Here is a 17,993-nt window from a genome sequence, read left to right on the forward strand (position 1 = left end):
ATTATCCTAGCAACTCTGATTAAGAATTAGAGTTCCGGTCACTGGACCGCATGAGGCAACTCATGGGCAGCTGTGACAGCTCTAAAGGGATGGAATGGTGTAATTGGACATCAATAATTGGAAGCATCAAAGCAAATTCCACATCTTGATCAGCACCTCAAGCAGCAATTGTTTTGTTAGTTTGCTAATTTCTTTAGCACTCTTCCTCCTGGAGGAACTGGAAGTAATTTGCAACAAAATAAGCTTAGATCTCATAACATCCCAATCCTTAAAATTGATCCGTTCAAAAAATTTAAAATTTCACCTGATCAGTACGGAGCATCAATTGTGAAGGACACACACATGGACCAGCACAAAAATGCCTAGGTGTTTATTCCCTCAAGGGCTGGTTGTCGTGCTTATAGGAAAGCTCCCTGCCCATTCTTCCTTCTGTCAGAGCAGCCATGTTTCAACTTTTCTACCTTGGTCTAGGTAGGAACCTGCCTTCTCCCGTTTCATAGAAGCCAAGCTCCAGGCATGTCTCAGAACTGTTACAGCTAGTCCAGTGCTTCTTAAACTTACTTCTCTCAGGATCTTTTTCCACTTTTAAAAATAATGGAGGACCCCAAAAGAGCTTTTGTTTGTATGGATTATATTCATTGTTTTTTCCCATATTAAAAATTAAAATCGATGCATTCACTATTACTAACGATTGCTTGATGGCATTTTAATATTATATTACTTTTCAACATAGGCTGGCAAATAATTTTGATTTCATGAACCTTTGAGTGGGGCCTGGGGGGAGGGGTCTTAGGACTACACTTTAAGAAACACTGATCTAAACTAGGGGTCTCCAACCTTGGTCCCTTTAAGACTTGTGGACTTCAACTCCCAGAGTCCCTCAGCCAGCAAAGCTGTCTTAAAGGGACCAAGATTGGAGACCCCTGATCTAAACCATCCTTTTAACAAGAACAGGATGCAGTGCCTCCATGGAACACGATACCATAGCATTTAACCATTCCTGTAAAAGTTTCTTCCCCACCTTCTTCTCATGGCCTGATTTAATGAGTCAGGCAGCTCAGCCACCCCATCAACCTTTGGCTGGCTCCTTACCAAAGCCATATTTTACAATGAGGAAGAAAAAGAATAGGGGAGAAAGCTTGCCCCTATTCTTTGGAGGCAGGAATTAGTGTAATTTTTGGCACTGCACCAAATTCCCAGAGTAATTGAATCCTGTTTTCAATGAAGACAGCCTTGCTTGTCCATGAGCATAAGCATAACCTAAATATGCCAACTGGCTTCATCCCCAAACAGCCAAATGTATACGTAATTGGGTGTACATGACAAATAGCTGTTGATGAGACCCCTTTTAAAAACAAATGACCCACCTCTGACCCACCTAAAACAGTTGCTCCAGTTTCACCCTTCCCACTGCTTCACTCAGCTTCCCCCACTGGCTTATACAGAATGTCAAGAACTGTAGCCCCATTCTCTAGTCACAGATTTTAAAAAAAAAAAAAAAGAATGCCGAAGGCCTACTCACATAACACGCTTAACTGGGTTATAGGAGATGGGGAAATGGCTTAGTTACTCTGCCAATTAATCCTAGAGATTTAATTCCATTAATGTAACTCTTTCTAGTCAGGGGTACTGCATTGCCTGCATAATTGTTGAAAGCCCTACAAAATAGCGCCTCTCTAGACATTCTGCCTCTGTGGCTGTTCTGGTTTTCATGGGCCCATTGTTGCACTGAGGCAAAGAATGAAATGAAACAGAAGATGGCCATGCACATTATTTGTTTTTCCCACGCTGGCCCAAGAATATTATTAGTGTTGTTGTTTTTAATTGTTATTTAAAAAGGTAGGGCGGAGACAAATGCAGGGGGACCGAAGAGATAAAAGGCAAAGCAGAGTTATTGTAGCAATGATGGTGGCATATAAATGGATAAATAAAAGCTAACCCATTCGTTTCAAGTTGCATACTGCTGGTATTCAGCAAGGAATGAATGCGCAGTGGAGGTGACTGCTGGATCATTTGTCTTGTGTAAATGCACTTAATACCCTCAAGGCACTAAAGAAAAAACCCTTTAAAGCAGGGGTCTCCAAGCTTGGCAACTTTAAGACTTGTGGACTTCAACTCCCAGAGCTGGCTGAGGAATTCTGAGAGTTGAAGTCCACAAACCTTAAAGTTGCCAAGCTTGAAAACCCCTGCTTTAAACAGATGATGCAGAAAAAAGAAGTCTTATTTTACTGGCTGCTCAGCTGAAATGGCTTCTTCCAGGATGGTCTGCTTACAGAGTTCCTTTTGGATTCCAGAAAAGAAGAGCCTTGAGCTTAGTGAATGCTGCAGAGAGCTCACTAAGCTTTCAGGCAACGGGAGAGGGTTATATATTGAACAGTAAAGTCTCTTAGGGTGGAATGCATTAACTGCACAGCCAGGTATTAATTTTGGTTGCTCATAAAAAAACTAAACAGCACTAAACCGGGAAATCCAAAGGTTGTTGGCTATAGGAAACTGAATATTGCAGAAGAAATCAATGGAAAACCAATAGCACATTGTTGGAAAGCTACATTGATATATTGAGTTGAGTTCAGCTTGAAGATTTTACCTTTAATTCAATATTGATTGATTTTGTGCCATAAAGTTAGTATCACCTCTTAGCAACCAGATAGATTTTCTCCAGGATTAATTCAATAACCAGAAACATAAAAGATCCTGAGCTCATTAATAAGTTTATTATATTCATATGACCAGCAGTAATGGTCACATAACAATATATATCTGACAAACATCCAGATAATAGTTACACTTGCAAGGGAAAAAAAAACCAAAGATGTCTAAAATTAAACCCTAATAGCAGATGGCTTATAATGTAGAAACAAACAATTTGGCTTCGCTTGGTAGAGTTGCTGTTACAGGGGCTAAAGGGTAATTTATCTAACTTGCAATCTCTGTGCCTAAAAGATCCTTTAAAAATAAATATTAGTCAAATAAGAGAATCTATAATGATAACGATAGTGCAGAAGGATGTGGCATGTACATTCAATTTCAGTTTGAACTATAGGCAAATACTTAGGGAGTAGAGGATTTTTTTTTTGTATTACTTGATATAAAAGCAATATATTGAACTGCCAATTGTGAAGGCCTGCTGATGCTTTAAATTTGCTATGTTAATGAAATGCTGACCTAATATTTATCATGGTCCCTGCATACGCCAATCTAGAAACCTTTATCTTTTTGAAGCTCTATGTTCCAAATTTTCCAAATGTTTATTTATTTTCATCCTCATAAGCTAACAGATTTGCGAATACAGGGATAAATATTAATATTTTAGCCTATATTTAGAATTCTTTCCAAGTCAAAAGGTCTGTTGGCTCCCATACAATTGCTGAGCTTGTTTTTCTTGTGTGACATGCAGGGCACCAAAAGAAGATCATGTTGGCTGTCAAGAGGTTGACAGATCTTTGTAAGAGTCAGAGCCAGGCTGAAGTCAACACTCTTAGGCGCAAGATCCCTGGCACCTTGGAAATAGTCACCATTGAGACTGTGGAGAATGGGGAGTGCCATTCTCCTCTTACCCCCAAAATGACCACTTTTCAGGACAGTGAGCTGAGCCATGAGCTCCAGACAGCCATGTCCAACAGCTGCCAAGAGACATTGACCATCAAGAGTACCCAAGGCATGTCACGAAGCCAAGAGAGCATTGGTGCACGATCTAGAGGATCAGGACATTCCCAGGAGAACATGCTGTCCCAAAGCACGTCCTCAAGCCATTCTCAGGAGAGTTTGGGTAGTGGCGAAGGGAGCAGCGGGAGCAGTGGAGGGCATTCTTTCACCCAGGCCCATCCTGCAGAGAACTCTGCCAGTACCCAGGGTCGGCCCAGCGCAGACCACTATGGGAAATTCATTCCATTGCTCAATGGACCAGATGGAGTCAATGGCTATTCTGGCAGTTGTGTGGGAAGTCCCTTAAGGGAGAGAAATCTGCCTGAGGGGATGGATCACTACCATAGACCAAGTGCTTCACCAGAGCCATCAAGCCCCCTACCAGTCCCCTCCCCCTGCACATTGCCCCATGCTGCCAGCAAGGGAACAGCCCCGTATGTCTTCATGTATCCCCATGTATTACTGAAGGGCCAGTCAGCTCCTCCACCTTCCATGCCTGAGCAGGCCAAGGCATCTACCCACTTGTCAGTCCAGAGGACCGCCCTCCAATCAACTGCCCAGAAACCTTTCTCCTATCTTCATTCCCACTGCGGCCCTACAGAGCCACCTCAGGTGCCTCCAAAGCCTAGGCCTGAGCAGCAAAACGGCGAGGGCTTTAAGCACAAGAAACGCTCACAAAGCTTGAACCGCTATGCATTGTCGGATGGGGAACCTGATGAGGAAGAGCCAGCCAGTAGCTTAGTGGGCTCTTACGCTACCCTAACCAGGCGACCCGGGCGCAGTCAGGTTTCACGGACACAACCACCTTCAGAAGCGAAAGTCTTGCGCAGTCAGTCTTTTGCTATCCGTGCCCGGAAGAAAGGCCCTCCACCTCCTCCTCCTAAACGCCTCAGTTCAGTCTCCAGCCCTTTAGCAGTTGATGCGGAGTTCGAACAAGGCCAACAGACACAGAATGGATCCTTGCTTTCCAAGGACGAAGGGGATAATACTAATGACAGACCTTGTTTGGGGAAAAACACAGCTACTAAGCTTGATAGGCCAATCTATGATGGGAGCCCAGCCCAACCTCTTCAGTCTTCCCAGATACCCAGTTGTGGTCAGGAAGGTACCAAGAAAGGCAGCCTACACAATTCAGTTCAAGGAGGCCTTGGTAACGCCAATACCCTGAATGGTAGAAGCCAAGTCTTGGAAGGCAACACTCCCAGGAGACGAACATTCAGTGAATCAGCAGTTACCACGACAGAGGCTTTGCAGCATAACCATGAAGATATCCGATCAGACACTGAGGAAGATGGTCCAGTTGAGAAGGATGACTGTGCCAAATCCCCTTGTTCTTCTCAAAACAGCTCGAGTGAGTGCATCCCCTTTGCAGAAGAAGGCAACCTAACCATCAAACAGCGACCAAAGCCTTTGGGGCAGCTGAAAAATGAGGCCCCAGCTCCAGACACAGACTCTGCTCCTGCTCAGTCCAGTGAGTTTCAAGGGGAGTCAGCAAAAGAAGCCCCGGTGTTGGAATTCAATCTCACAGAATCCGACACGGTCAAGAGGAGGCCACGGTGCAAAGAGAGAGAGCCTCTCCAAAATGTACTGAAGGCATTTGGCATGGCCATTCCAAGCCCAGGCATGACCACCACCCCACAGTATGCCCAGGCCCAGGCGGTAAGCATCAGTGGGCCTTCGCTGCACATGATGGAACCACTCCCTACCACAGGCCCATTGGAGGATGACCACATGGCATTCCAAATAGTTGAGATAGAGAAAAGCATTCTGTCTCTGGAGAAGGGGATTAGCAAGCTTCCTGTCTCTTTGAAATCAGCCAGTCCAGGGCCACCGCACAGCGAGAGGCATGGAGGACCAGCCCAGCTAAGAATACCGGCCACGGTAACAGGTAGGTTGCGGGTTTTGACGCTGGATTGGGGAAGTTGGCAATAACTTCCAGAGCTATTGCCAAGATTACTACTAAAATGTTTAATATTAGAAGAAAAAGAATAGAATAGAATAGAATAGAATAGAATAGAATAGAATAGAATAGAATAGAATAGAATAGAATAGAATAGAATAGAATAGAATAGGATCTTGGAAGTCTTCTAGTCCAGTCCTCTGCTCAAGCAGGAGACCCTATCATTTCGGACAACTGGCTGTCCAGTCTCTTCTTAAAAACCTCCAGTGATGAAGCACCCGCGATTTCTGGAGGCAAGTTCTTCTACTGGCTAATTGTCCTCACTGTTAGGAAGTTTCTCCTTAATTCCAGATTGCTTCTCTCTTTGATTAGTTTCCAGCCATTGTTTCTTCTTCTGCCCTCTGGTACTTTGGAAAATAATTTGACCCCCTCTTCTTTGTGGCAGCCCCTCAAATATTGAAACACTGCTATCATGTCATCCCTAATTCTTCTTTTCTCTAAACAAGCCAAACCCAAATCCTGCAACCATTGCTCATGTGTTTTGGTCTCCAGGCCTTTGATCATCTTAGTTGCTCTTCTTTGGTGGGGAAATTATTATTGGTAAACATTATTAACTTTACTTAATTATATTTGATAAATTTAATCTGGTTTAGATGGATTTTGTCCTGGACTGGCCCACTTCTTTATAGAAGCTAGTTCACCTGTTCTAGAGCGTGACTCTTCAATTTGAAAAAGGGATTTGGCTTAGTGAGCTACGGGGACTCAGCTACTCTTTGCTTTTTCTGTGAGAATACGGTCACTTATTCTTATTGCTGCACCTTATTGCCCAAACTCCATGGGACATTCTGCAGACTCTTCTGCATCAGATAGGACACTAAGCACTAGGGTGTTTTTTTTTTCTATTTCAGACACAACAGCCATGCCAACATCCATTGCTTCTACCAAGCTTGTATTTTCAGGACCTAAAACCATCTACCAGCAAGTCTTGCCAAACTCTCACCACACAGGTCCCTCCAGAGCAACCCATGAGACGGTGTCAGAAGTATCCAGTCCCTATCCCATGAAACCGGGTCTCAGCAATAAGCCTGCTTTCAATTTTGGGGTGCCCCTTTCACCAAGGCCTTCAAGCATGTGTCCAGATGTAATACAGACTCAGCAGCGTCTGGAACAAACCAGTTCATCTTTGGCATCCACCCTTGAAGCTGCTGAAAAGGAGATCATTGCAGAGGAAGCAGACAGGTGAGTAGAAGGCTTTGAAAGATGCATCTTCAAATGGCATTGTGGTAGGATGCAGGATACAGATGCTCCATTGGTTACAAAGAGCACTTAGGAGCAGACATCATGCTCTGATTCATTAGGACCAAATGTGTTCAGATTTTTTTCCCCAAGTTTAGCTGTAGGTTTCTGTGAAGTTACACACACGTTTTTTCTGTAATAGCTCCCCATTTCTCCCAAGATATGGTGCTTCTGCCAAATTTCTCTTCCCCCACTGCTACCATGGAGCAACCTAAAAGGGCTACCGAGCCGTCTCAATAGGAACAAGCTATGTGGATCACTTCTTACATTTTTGCACCCTGTTGTAATTGTGAAAGCCCCTTGCCTATTCTTACTCAGACTTCAAAGCAAGCAAAGCCTATGTAGTAGCTGGGCATATATGGGCACAAGAGAGAGATAATTTCTTATACCGAGCTTGGAAGTTGTTGCCAAAATGTCAGCTGGTTATGTTCCTCTTTGCCAGCCTCTGTTATTGACGGGTAGCATTAATTTGTATTGATAGAATGTCCAAGTCACTTTTATGCCAGTCTTATTGTAAAGTACTGTATTTTTCGGTCTATAAGACGCACCTCCCCCCCAAAAAAGTGAGTGGAAATGTCTGTGCGTCTTATAGATCGAATGTTGCCGAAGCCCCGCCCACCGCTGGCCCCCACCCTTTGGCCCTTTGACCCTTTGAGCAATTTGCCAGCTTGCAGCAAATAGCAATCAGCCTGGTCAGCTTCAGCCCAGCCTGATTTAGCATGGCAGCTGATTGATGGTTGGATCGGCCTCCCATAATATCACCCATCAACCATTCCAGACTGCGGGGATCACTGCTGCCCATTGCTGTCACCGCCCATCACCGTCGCTGCCTATCACTGCCTCCTCGCGCCCCATTTTCAGCCTCCGCACATCCCATTTTCGGTCCATTCCAGGCGGCGAGGATCGCCACCACCTATCGCCTCTGAATGGCAGCAATGATCAGCGGCGATAGGTGGCGGTGATCCCCGCTGCCTGGAACGGGCCAAAAATGGGACGTGCGGAGGCCAAAAACAGGACTTGCGGAGGCCACAAATGGGGCACACAGAGGCAGTGGGATGGGCAGCAGCGATCCCCTCAGCCTGGAACAGCTGATGGGTGATATTCTTGGAGGCCAATCCAACCGCCAATCAGCTGCTCGTGCTAAATCAAGCTGTGCTGAAGCTGACCAGGCTGTTTGTTGTTTGGTGCAAGGAGGCAAATTGCTGGGAGACGGGGGCAGGTTTTTTTTTTTCTTGTTTTCCTCCTCTAAATCTAATGTACGTCTTATAGTCTGGAGCGTCTTATAGTCTGAAAAATATGGTATATTGCCATAGTCGCCTTTGGAGTTTAAATGCATAGACTAGCATGACAGACCTAGAAAAAGGGTGTAGTCCTGCTTATGTGAAAGATGCAGAAATAAATGGCCTTTTATTAATGATAGATTTTCATTATCTATTTCCGGAGAAAGCAGAATTTTGGAGGCAATTCCTGTATCTGTTTCAAAAAAGAAAACATAGCTTCTGTTACAGGAAGAACTACCACTCTGTAACAGTGGAATAAATAATCAGCATTTTCTTTATTTTCGAGATTTACTTTTTTAGCCATATCTAACCACCAAGACTACCCATCATTTGAAAAGATAAAGAAAAGTGTGTGTGTGTATGCGAGAGAGACAAACAGACAGAGACAGAGAGAGATGCAACTTGCCTTACCTGTATATGCCTAAGGAGGTATTGAGCTGGAGCCAAGCCTGTTACTGATGTAAATACTTAAAAGTGCCAATTACTTTTACTGTTTTTTGTGGTTTAGTTGTTTGTTTTTGTAATTTTTCATTTTTTTTCATAAACTGTCTTGTGAGCTATCTGGGGAAAAGGGTAAGCTGCAAATATAAATTACTCAAGCACATGAGCTTTGTACTTCAAAATAAAAGTTGCCATTTTTAACACATTAAAAAAACTTTCCATATATTTATTTATTTATTTATTATATTTGTATACCGCCCTTCTCCCGAAGGACTCAGGGCGGTTCACAGCCAATTAAAAACACAATACATAGAATACAAATTAAAAACTATATAAAAAACTGATTCAATAACGGCCTAAAAATTTAGATACAATTTAAAACCCCATTTAAAACCCCCAATTAAAACCCATAAATTAAAAAAACTAACCCAGTCCTGCGCAGATGAATAAATGCGTTTTAAGCTCGCGACGAAAATATGGACACATTTTATAATATATTAAAAAATGCGACTTAAGGTAAACATCCAATATATTCAGCCCTCCATCTTTTTTCCTATTTTCTTCTTTCAGACAAACATAGGTTGTTGGGGTAAATATTATCCAAAGCCTGTCCATGATAGCTGGACAAGATAGAAAATCCTAGGAATAAAACTCCAACACCACTAAATTAAATAATAATTGGCAGCTTCTTTGTAAGGTCAGATTCATCTCTGTTCTCTCTCTCTGATGGAAGAGTTGGTCTAGATGTTGTTAATCTGAAAAATGTACAGAAATTTAACGGCAGTATCTTAGACTGGCTATAAAATATAATCTGTCATGAGTATGAAAGCAGTCCATTTTGGGGAAGACATTCCCATAACAAAGAGAAGCAATTGTATCAAGTGTGTGAATGAAATGATCTTCAGTTCCCACAAAACTGAATTGACAGGTCAAATGGGGAGATCCATCTGACTTGTCAATTTTTGCTCAAACCCTGCATTCATTTGTATTTCTCGTCTTCCGCAGCTGCTATGGGACAACACACTCAGCCAAGAACATTCTTGAAGACATCAGCAACATGTTCAACGACCTAGCTGAGCAGCTGGATGCCATGTTGGACTGAGCACCAGCTTCTCGGCATGCATTATTATAGGTTCACACTTCTAACCTGACTTACATAACAGATGGACAACCTCTGAGATGTGTCTCACAAGTACTTCTAGTTTCTCCTCCCTGCACTTTAGCATCTTGCTTACTCATCATGTTTTGCTGGATAGAGGCTCCCAGATCTTCACTTCCAGCTGGAAACCACCCCAAATAGCTACTTATGCTCTGGTGCTTCCGAGCGCTTTGACACAAGAGGAAGCAAGCACTCCAATGCAGATTGACTTGGTTTCTACCTATACTCCAGAGCAACTTATGAACTGATGGTGCACACCACACTGCAGTTACAAAGAGGTAGAAGTATCTCTACTCAGGCTATAATTGTGGAATAAGATGATCAGTGTCACTGTGAGCTTCTCCTCAAAAGGTCTCCTCCTGCCACATAGACCTGCATTTCTTCTCAAGACAAACTCATTTTTTGTACTTGAGTTTTGTCATTTCAATAGTAGAAGGATTGTGTCAATTTCTTCAGATATAGTGGTCCACTGGTTAGTTGCTGGCAGCTTGCAGTACAAGGCAAATCCCTGAGGCCTTTTCAGCATATCAATACAGAAAACACTATGTAACCAGTGGGCTTAAATCTCTTTCCTGTTCAAAAAGTACATGACATAGCCTGTGGGTCACAAAAAAAATTTGCACGCGACATTTCAAAGCAAGGTTTTGGGAAGAACTGAAAGCCACTTGACCTCTCCCAAATCCTTTGGACTTATGCAATGCATGGGACCGGAAGACCAGAGAGCAGAGAAGAGGTTTATCTTCCATTTTTTCCCCTTTCAGTAGATTCTGTGGGAGAAATGTCAACTAGTTTAGCAAACCCCCTAGTGCAGGGGTCCCCAACCCCCGGTCTGTGGCCTGGCACTGGACCATGGCATGCCAGCAACTGGTCCACGCAAACAAGCAAAGCCCCTTCAGTGGGATATAGGCAGCATGCAAAACAGTGCCCTCTCAGGTCCACAGAAAAACCTTTCTCCATGGAAACGGTTCCCTGGTGCCCAAAAGGTTGGGGGCCGCTCTCCTAGTGATAATGATTATAAAAATATGCTAACATGCCGACTGAGTTTCTGTTGTAGCCATATTGAGTGACTTTTTTCACTTAACTGTGTTCTTCTCTGCAGGGAACAAAACTCGTCTGACAGCTAATGAGAGCCGTTGCCTTTTTAGGGAAATGAAAAATGGCAGAATTTGGGCTCCAAACGTTTGCAAAACTGTTCCTTAGTCCTTTCCCCCACCCCCCAGCTCAAAGAGTGCCTACAAAGCTTATTATTAAACCCACGGACAAGAATCTAGAAGACAAGAGCCAAGTTATGGCTATGTTACCTTATTGCACTTCAGAAAAGATGATCTTCTTTGAAGTGAGAGAAGGGAGAAGTTGCACACAAATTCTGTTTATAAGCTACAAATAGACTATAGCCAAGTTTTGTTTAAAAAAAATATGCCTGCAACTATGACAGTGCCCTTCCCCTTTTCAAGGTTTCTGCTGTCTTAAAGGGTGTACCCTTTATGGAGGGGTAAGGGCTGCCTTCATTGCTAGGAAGCCCTCTGCTGATGGAACCCAGAAAGCACAATTCTTTCTTTTCTCAGAGAGGAATCATGAAAATACAAGTGCTGATTTCTTAGAAATAAAAAGGGGGAAGGAAAGTAGTAAATAGGACTAGCAAGACAAAGGAGCCTTTTAGCAGTTCTTTGCCGTAGGTCTAGTTTCTCTTCATGTTTGACTCTTTTTATCCAGTGTCAAGCAGATTAGTCAGCCGTTGGTTGATGACTAGAACTGTCAGAATAATCGCTGCAACCAGTGGCACTTTTCAAAAAGGGTCCCTTATAAAACTTTTTTTTTTCTAAATAGATTATACATTTCACACTTTACTGACTGGCAGAGCTCATTTTTTTCCCCGCTGTTGATAAAACTGTAAAAAAAATTAAAGATATGTATATATTTTTAAAATGTGGGTTTGTTATATATTTACTAATCAAAGATCTGTTGTATTTTCTGGGTGGAACCACATTACTGTCTGAGCCACTAGGAGGCAGTAAAATGCTATTCTTTCTCCTTATCGCTGAGAATCCAATCTGTTTGGTTTTTATTTGCTCTTTCAAAGAATGCTTATTTTTTAAAGAACTAGTAGTTTATTTTAAATATATTGTATGCTGTGTAAATTATGTATGGATGCAGCTGAGTCTAACCAGCCTTGGAGTAGGAAATGATGGGGAAATTACTTCATGAGAACATCTGACAGTTTTGAAAAGTTTAAATCTTGTTAAATGTTAATCATGGCTTATTGTTTTCCACTAACACACCTTACAATTTGATGGTATTAAATAGTGGAAATAATTTTCCCTTTTGATGGCCTTGCCTGGCTAGTTGGGTCTCCTTTTTTGCTTTCAGATGAATTGACTGTGTGAGTATATTATTAGCTTTAGCAGATAGAACTTAAGGGAGTTTACAAGTTTTCTTTGGAGACCATAAACCATGACTGCTGACTTTACAATTCATGTACCATGTAAATATACAAATTCTCAGGTCTCAGTGTATAAACATTTTAAAAGGAGCTGCCAAAGAGAAGAAATAGGCCCTTCTTACTCAGCCTGTTAACAGAATAACAGACTTGGAAGGTATGTTGGAGGTAACAGTAACAGAGTTGGAAGGGACCTTGGAGGTCATCTAGTCTAATCCTGCTCACACAGGAGACCCTATTTCGAACAAATGGCTGTCCAATCTCTTCTTAAAAACTTCCAGGATTGGAGCATTCATAACTTCTGGAGGCATGTTGTCCCACTGATTAATTGTTCTGTCAGTTCTAGGTTGCTTCTCTCCTTGATTACTTTCCACCCATTGCTTCTTGCTCTGCCCTCGGTGCTTTGGAGAATAGCTTAACTCCCTCTTCTTTGTGGCAGCCCCTGAGATATTGGAACACTGCTATCATGTCATCCCTAGTCCTTTTCACTGGACAAACCCAACTCCTGCAACCATTCTTCATGTTTTAGCCTTCAGCCCCCTAATCATCTTGGTTGCTATTTTCTGGGTCCTTTCCAGAATCTCTGTATCTTTTATATTATATGGTGACCAAAACTTGATGCAGTATTCTAAGTGTGGTCTTACTAAGGCTTTATCATTTTAAAGAAATTCATGCACCTTTCTATACATGGTGAAAGGCTGGCAAACCACATCAGACCTCCCGGTCCACCGCTAATAAAGGCAACTGTTCTATTAGCCACGTTGTGAGGTCTTTTCACTCCAAATCTCATTAATAATGTTATTTTGATTTATAAGGTTGTGAGGGGGAAGAGGAGAACAACAAACCTAGCCAGTTCTCACTTAACAACATCACAAATAAGTCAATCCCTCCAAAGAATCAACCTTAGAAACATATAGGTCTCTAGTTGAAAATATGTTCCCTGAAATTCAATGGAATTTATTCTTAGGTTAGCATGTCTTCTGTAGCCATCACTAAGTCTCTGGTTCGTGTCTTACTTTATCTGGGGACTAATTAAGACACATCATTTCTTTTAATCTCTTCATCTGCAACATACTTTGCAGGTCTGTATTATATTAAGGAGCATACTTGAAGAAGTTATTAAGGTGAATACCAAGCCTCATAAAACTGCTTTCTCCACAATATAAACTCTTTGTATTTTCCCACTCCTGAAAGCAAGAGCTCTTCAGCCAAATATGTTGTCAGTCTCCAGAACTGTGCTCTGATAAGCAAGTGGTGTGGCCTACAATGACGTCTATCCAGTTTATTCTCCAAAGACGACAATTTGTCCAAAAAAACCCAAAAACATTACTGTATCAAAGACAATCATTTATTACTATTCATATCAGGTGCTCTTCGTTTCTTTATACAATTTACAAGTTTTAATACAAATCTATTTTTACATCCATCCCAAAAATCTTAAATATAAAATGTACACCATTTAAAAACAAACTTGTTAAGTGAAATTCATTCCTAAGGCGATGCCCCACACTTTTCTGAAGCCCCGTCTGACTAAAGGCAGCAAGTTCTTCAGGAGACCGCCATGAAAAAGGCTTTTCAGTCATGGTTTAATTCTAATTGAGTACCACTAAGGAGAGATGAGAGTAGGAAAGAAGGAGAAAAATCATTTTCAGCTTTCAGAGAGAGAAAAATAATAATTATAGGAAGCACCTTCTCTAGGAGACTTGGTTATATATTAAAATGGCCTAAGAGGGTTTTTTTTAAACCTGTTAGGGAATCCTTACTCCTTCAGCAAAGGAATCCCTCCCTTTCTCCACATCCTGACATTTTAACCTGGGATTGAGCAGGTTTCTCAACCTCAAAAAGGATTCAGGTCTTGGACAACATTGTAGCTTGTTAACAAAATGGTTGTGTAAACCAGAATACATATTCCAAACCTCATTATTCTTAGAAATCCAGATAATAAAAAATTGAGAAAATGACAGGCTTTAACTATATGTGGACAGCAGCAAAATTGAACAAGAGGAAACGTCTAGGCAGTAAACTATCTAGAAATGTAATAAGTTCCTGATCACTTTCCCAGACCAAATCAATTGGCGGTCACAAATCAATAAACTCTGCTTGTTGTATGTGGAGGCCCATAGATCAATTTTCTAAAAACCTTCCAGCTAGAAAACCCTTTTTTTTTTCCAGGAAAGTGTCCCAATACTGTCAGGCATCAATCTGTGATTATTACCTGGCAAAGCTGGATACCATTTTGCCCACTATGGAAAGATAATGTCCCCTCAGAGCATCGTGGGATTAGTCACAATCAATCAGTAATTTTAAATACAGCAGTGAGAAATGAATTGGGATTGTCTCACCTGTATCTATGGCAGTTGGGTGTGTTACACTGCAGCTCAAAAATCTGACCAAAACAGTTTTTAATTTAAGCATCTCCCACTGTTTCACCTGCCTGTTATGTCTGGGACAGTCTTAATATGGAACATATAATATAGCCTTAAGGAGAATAATCTGAAGAAGTGAAAAAAAAAGTGATAGCAGAACGTAGTTGCGCTAGCCTTCTGCTTAGAGAAAATTACTCACCATAGCTAAACTGGCCTTTAAGAAAAGAGATAGGTGTAGGGGTATGCAGGTTTCCACCAGAAAATCTCTTTTCTGGGGGACAGACTTTGGAATGAGGTATTTTGTGTTCATAAGTTCACTAACTTGAGCTTCTGCTCAAATACGCTTTGAAGTATAGGCAAGGACAACATTCAGCTAAAGGCGTCTCTCTGCTGGGCCCGACAAGTGACCATCCAGCCCATGGACTTGAGGCAGGAAGAGATACGGCCAGCGTCACCTGCCTTCACTCATTCAAAGCAGCTGGAGACACTTGCCTGCAAATGAGCTCTCATAGACGGAAATACAAACTCCTTCCACAGCTCTGCTTCAGGCAACTTTGTGGGACACTTTGACTTCCATGCTTACAGGATCGCATGGATTCTTGTGGCTTCCCAGTCCTTGGGTGTGTGTGTGAGAGAAACATTACCACACATACCCCAATCTAACCAACTAGTATGGAGTGTTAAGAAAATATGGCACCTGGCCAAGCTGAGAAACCCACAAACTAACTTTCCCCATCAATGCTTTCACCATATGGATGAAAGGCCTGGCTTGCTAGTTAGGGATAACAGACATCACATCCCAGGGGAATTTAATTTGAGAGCCTGTCTGCAAGTCACTTGCATCCAAGTCTCTCCAATACTTTACTTCAGCCGTGGTTTGTTCCTTTCTCTTACAAAGGGCAGTCTCACCACTATATTAGGAGAGGCAAATGTTGTTACGGCAACTGCAGCTGGGTCTTTGGGTCTTCCCTGCAGGGCCTAGCAGGACAGGAAAGCCAGACACACTTGAACAGAAACAACCAACAGGAGGGAGGTCACCAAGTGACAAATTAAAGATTCAAATCGTGGAGCCTGAAAAAGTTATCACGGACAATTCCTGCTCTTAGATCCATGTCAACCCGAGGGATTCCAAGAAGCATCACTGGAGGACGTCCTAAAATAAATAATGGCAAGGACAGCTGTCTGTGTGTCATTGTCCCAATGTCAACCCTTTGCCTGGACCCCTGCTGACCTTTCAGTCAGACTATAGAGGGATTCCTGTGTGAGGCTGTTACTCTCCCTCTCTGCTAAGTGACAAGACTGGGCACAAAAGGGACATGCAGCCCTCCAGGGCACATCCAACCTGAGGGGATTAAAAAGGAGAATTCATGCCCAGCTTAGTTTCAAACTGCAGCTTCTGTCTCTTCTGGTAACGCACCCGAACCCTATAAAGAGAAAAAAAATAAACAAATGAAGAAACAAAAACAGGAAGTAGTGCTGTTCTTACAATCTAAGCTACCCTAAACCTTGCTCAAAGATTTTTTTTTTATACATATACATTCACATGATTTGATGCAGCTGTTTTTAAGCTGTTTGGAAAGTTATCAGAAATTTCGCAAGTTAACAGGCTTTTCTGCAAGAGCAGCTTCTCCTTGGTAAATCTTCTGTGATACAAGGATTGATTTAGGAAAAAGCCACCATGCAAGCTTGTTTGGAAAATTTAGTAAAGGAAGTCAGTAGTGAGGAACAGCAATTTAGCCGATTAGTTTTAAAAAAAAAAATCCTAGGTGCACTAACAGTTTTGTCTGATACACACACTGCATACACAGCACAGTTTGGAGGCTCTCTGACTTGAGTATCTCTTTTTAATAAGCCTTCTTTGATAACTGGAAAGAAAATGACTTCCAATTATATCATGGTGACCTGCAGAGTATTTCCACATTGCATATTTGTCAAAGGGTGCCTTGAATTCTTGGCCTCCTCCGCGGGCATCCCTCCATGCCATGGGTTAATGCTTCTTTCCTTTCATAGCTGTTTTGCCCCTAATCCTTGCCAATGTATTCTTGATGTTCCAAAGGCTCCAGTTTTACAATGAGACCATTGTACAATAAGTAAATTTGCACCTGGTGGCGCGGTGGTTAGAATGTAGTACTGCAGGCAAACTCTGCCCACAGCCTGGAATTCCATCCTGATGGAGCTGAAGTTTGACTCAGCCTTCCATCCTTCCAAGGTCAGTAAAATGAGGACCCAGATTGTTGGGGTCAATGTGCTGACTCTAAACCGCTGTAAAGCACTGTAAAAGCAGTATATAAGTCTAAGTGCTATTGCCATTGGTATGGCTAAATAGCACAAAATGGCTAAATAGCACAACATTATTCTCCTTTTGAAGAGGGATGAGGAGGAGGAGGAGAATAATGATATTTTCTTTTTGCAAGATAGGAGTTTTTCTTTTTAACAAGAGAAGCAAAGAGCAAGAGGGAAATGGGAGGTAAGATTACCATACAAGCTTTAAGGCTATTACTTAAAAGAGCAGTGCCAGTTTGAACCAGTAGGACACACTTCATTTGCAGTCCAGGTTTGCAACACACATGCTCTGACCTACTCTAGGCATACTGTGGGGAACAGCCACCCATCTTCAACCTTCACCAAAATGCCTTTCATATATATATAAATAGGTCAATTTGGTGATGTCATGGTATATAGGAATGACTTTGTGAGGCAAGGCAAAAAAGCAACTTAGCCCACAGCATGAATGTGGGCAGGGCAAAAGGTTCACAAGAGACCACCCCTAATTTCTTGGGTCGTAAAGGGGATGTAGAGAAAAATATATTTTCAGACTTGCAAGAGACTGTTAAAGAAACATGACAATCAAGTAGAATTAGCTCATCTAGCCATGTTTCCTCTCTGGTCTACCTCACAAGGCTGAAAGGTTTCTATGCATGATGGGATGCTTTTTATCATTTTGTATGAAGGTGCTGTAGAAGCCAGTAGCCGTAAGGAGGTGTCAACATGCGGGGGGGACGGACGCTCTCTTGCACATTACTCATTCCTTTGACAAAGGGATGTGTTTCTCTATTTCTCATCAATCTAATGAGAGATACCACCCTACCTGCTTTAACAAATTCCAAGACTTACTATATATACAAAATACCTGAAGTACTAGAAATGCTAAGCAAGGCTGGATTACTTAGTGAATTATTCTTACCTGATTTCATGGAGTTTGACAGTCTCATTGATTATCACCACAAGGACAAGAGAGAGCAAACCCAGCAGCCAGGAGGCCATGGGAATGTCATCCATTTGGTAAGTCACAGGAGAATCAAGATTCACCCACAGTTTCAAGTCCAGGAAGGTCTGAACAATCTGGCCCAGCAACCTGTAATATAAGGAAACAATCCGTGAGCAACATCATTCCTGGAAGGGAGATGCTGTCTTCTCCCAAATGTGGCTGCTGGCAGAAGAGAATGCATAATGGAACATACAGAAGCAG

General features: G+C 42.2%; 2 protein-coding genes across 6 annotated transcripts in view; one reads left to right on the forward strand and one right to left on the reverse strand.

The window, feature by feature from the left end:
• The window catches only part of CASKIN2 (CASK interacting protein 2), a 137,204-nt gene extending 125,148 nt beyond the window's left edge, over positions 1-12,056 (forward strand). Inside the window, exons 19-21 of the mRNA XM_058174017.1 lie at positions 3,398-5,533; positions 6,454-6,784; positions 9,568-12,056. Of these exons, the coding sequence (XP_058030000.1) occupies positions 3,398-5,533; positions 6,454-6,784; positions 9,568-9,664 (2,564 nt within the window). The 3' untranslated portion in view covers positions 9,665-12,056. The remainder of the gene's footprint in view (positions 1-3,397; positions 5,534-6,453; positions 6,785-9,567) is intronic.
• A 1,436-nt stretch (positions 12,057-13,492) lies between these two features.
• The window catches only part of TMEM94 (transmembrane protein 94), an 88,254-nt gene continuing 83,753 nt past the window's right edge, over positions 13,493-17,993 (reverse strand). For 4 of the 5 annotated variants that reach the window (XM_058174012.1, XM_058174011.1, XM_058174013.1 and 1 more), the window contains 2 exons: positions 17,709-17,879; positions 13,493-15,948 (listed from right to left, as the gene is read on the reverse strand). In XM_058174012.1, coding sequence (XP_058029995.1) covers positions 15,876-15,948; positions 17,709-17,879 — 244 coding nt within the window. In that variant the 3' untranslated portion in view covers positions 13,493-15,875. Of the gene's footprint in view, positions 15,949-17,708; positions 17,880-17,993 lie in introns of those variants that run through there. The other variant, XM_058174015.1, reaches the window with a different exon arrangement.

Source organism: Ahaetulla prasina, chromosome 2 (genome assembly GCF_028640845.1).
Source record: "Ahaetulla prasina isolate Xishuangbanna chromosome 2, ASM2864084v1, whole genome shotgun sequence".
Lineage (NCBI taxonomy): Eukaryota > Metazoa > Chordata > Lepidosauria > Squamata > Colubridae > Ahaetulla > Ahaetulla prasina.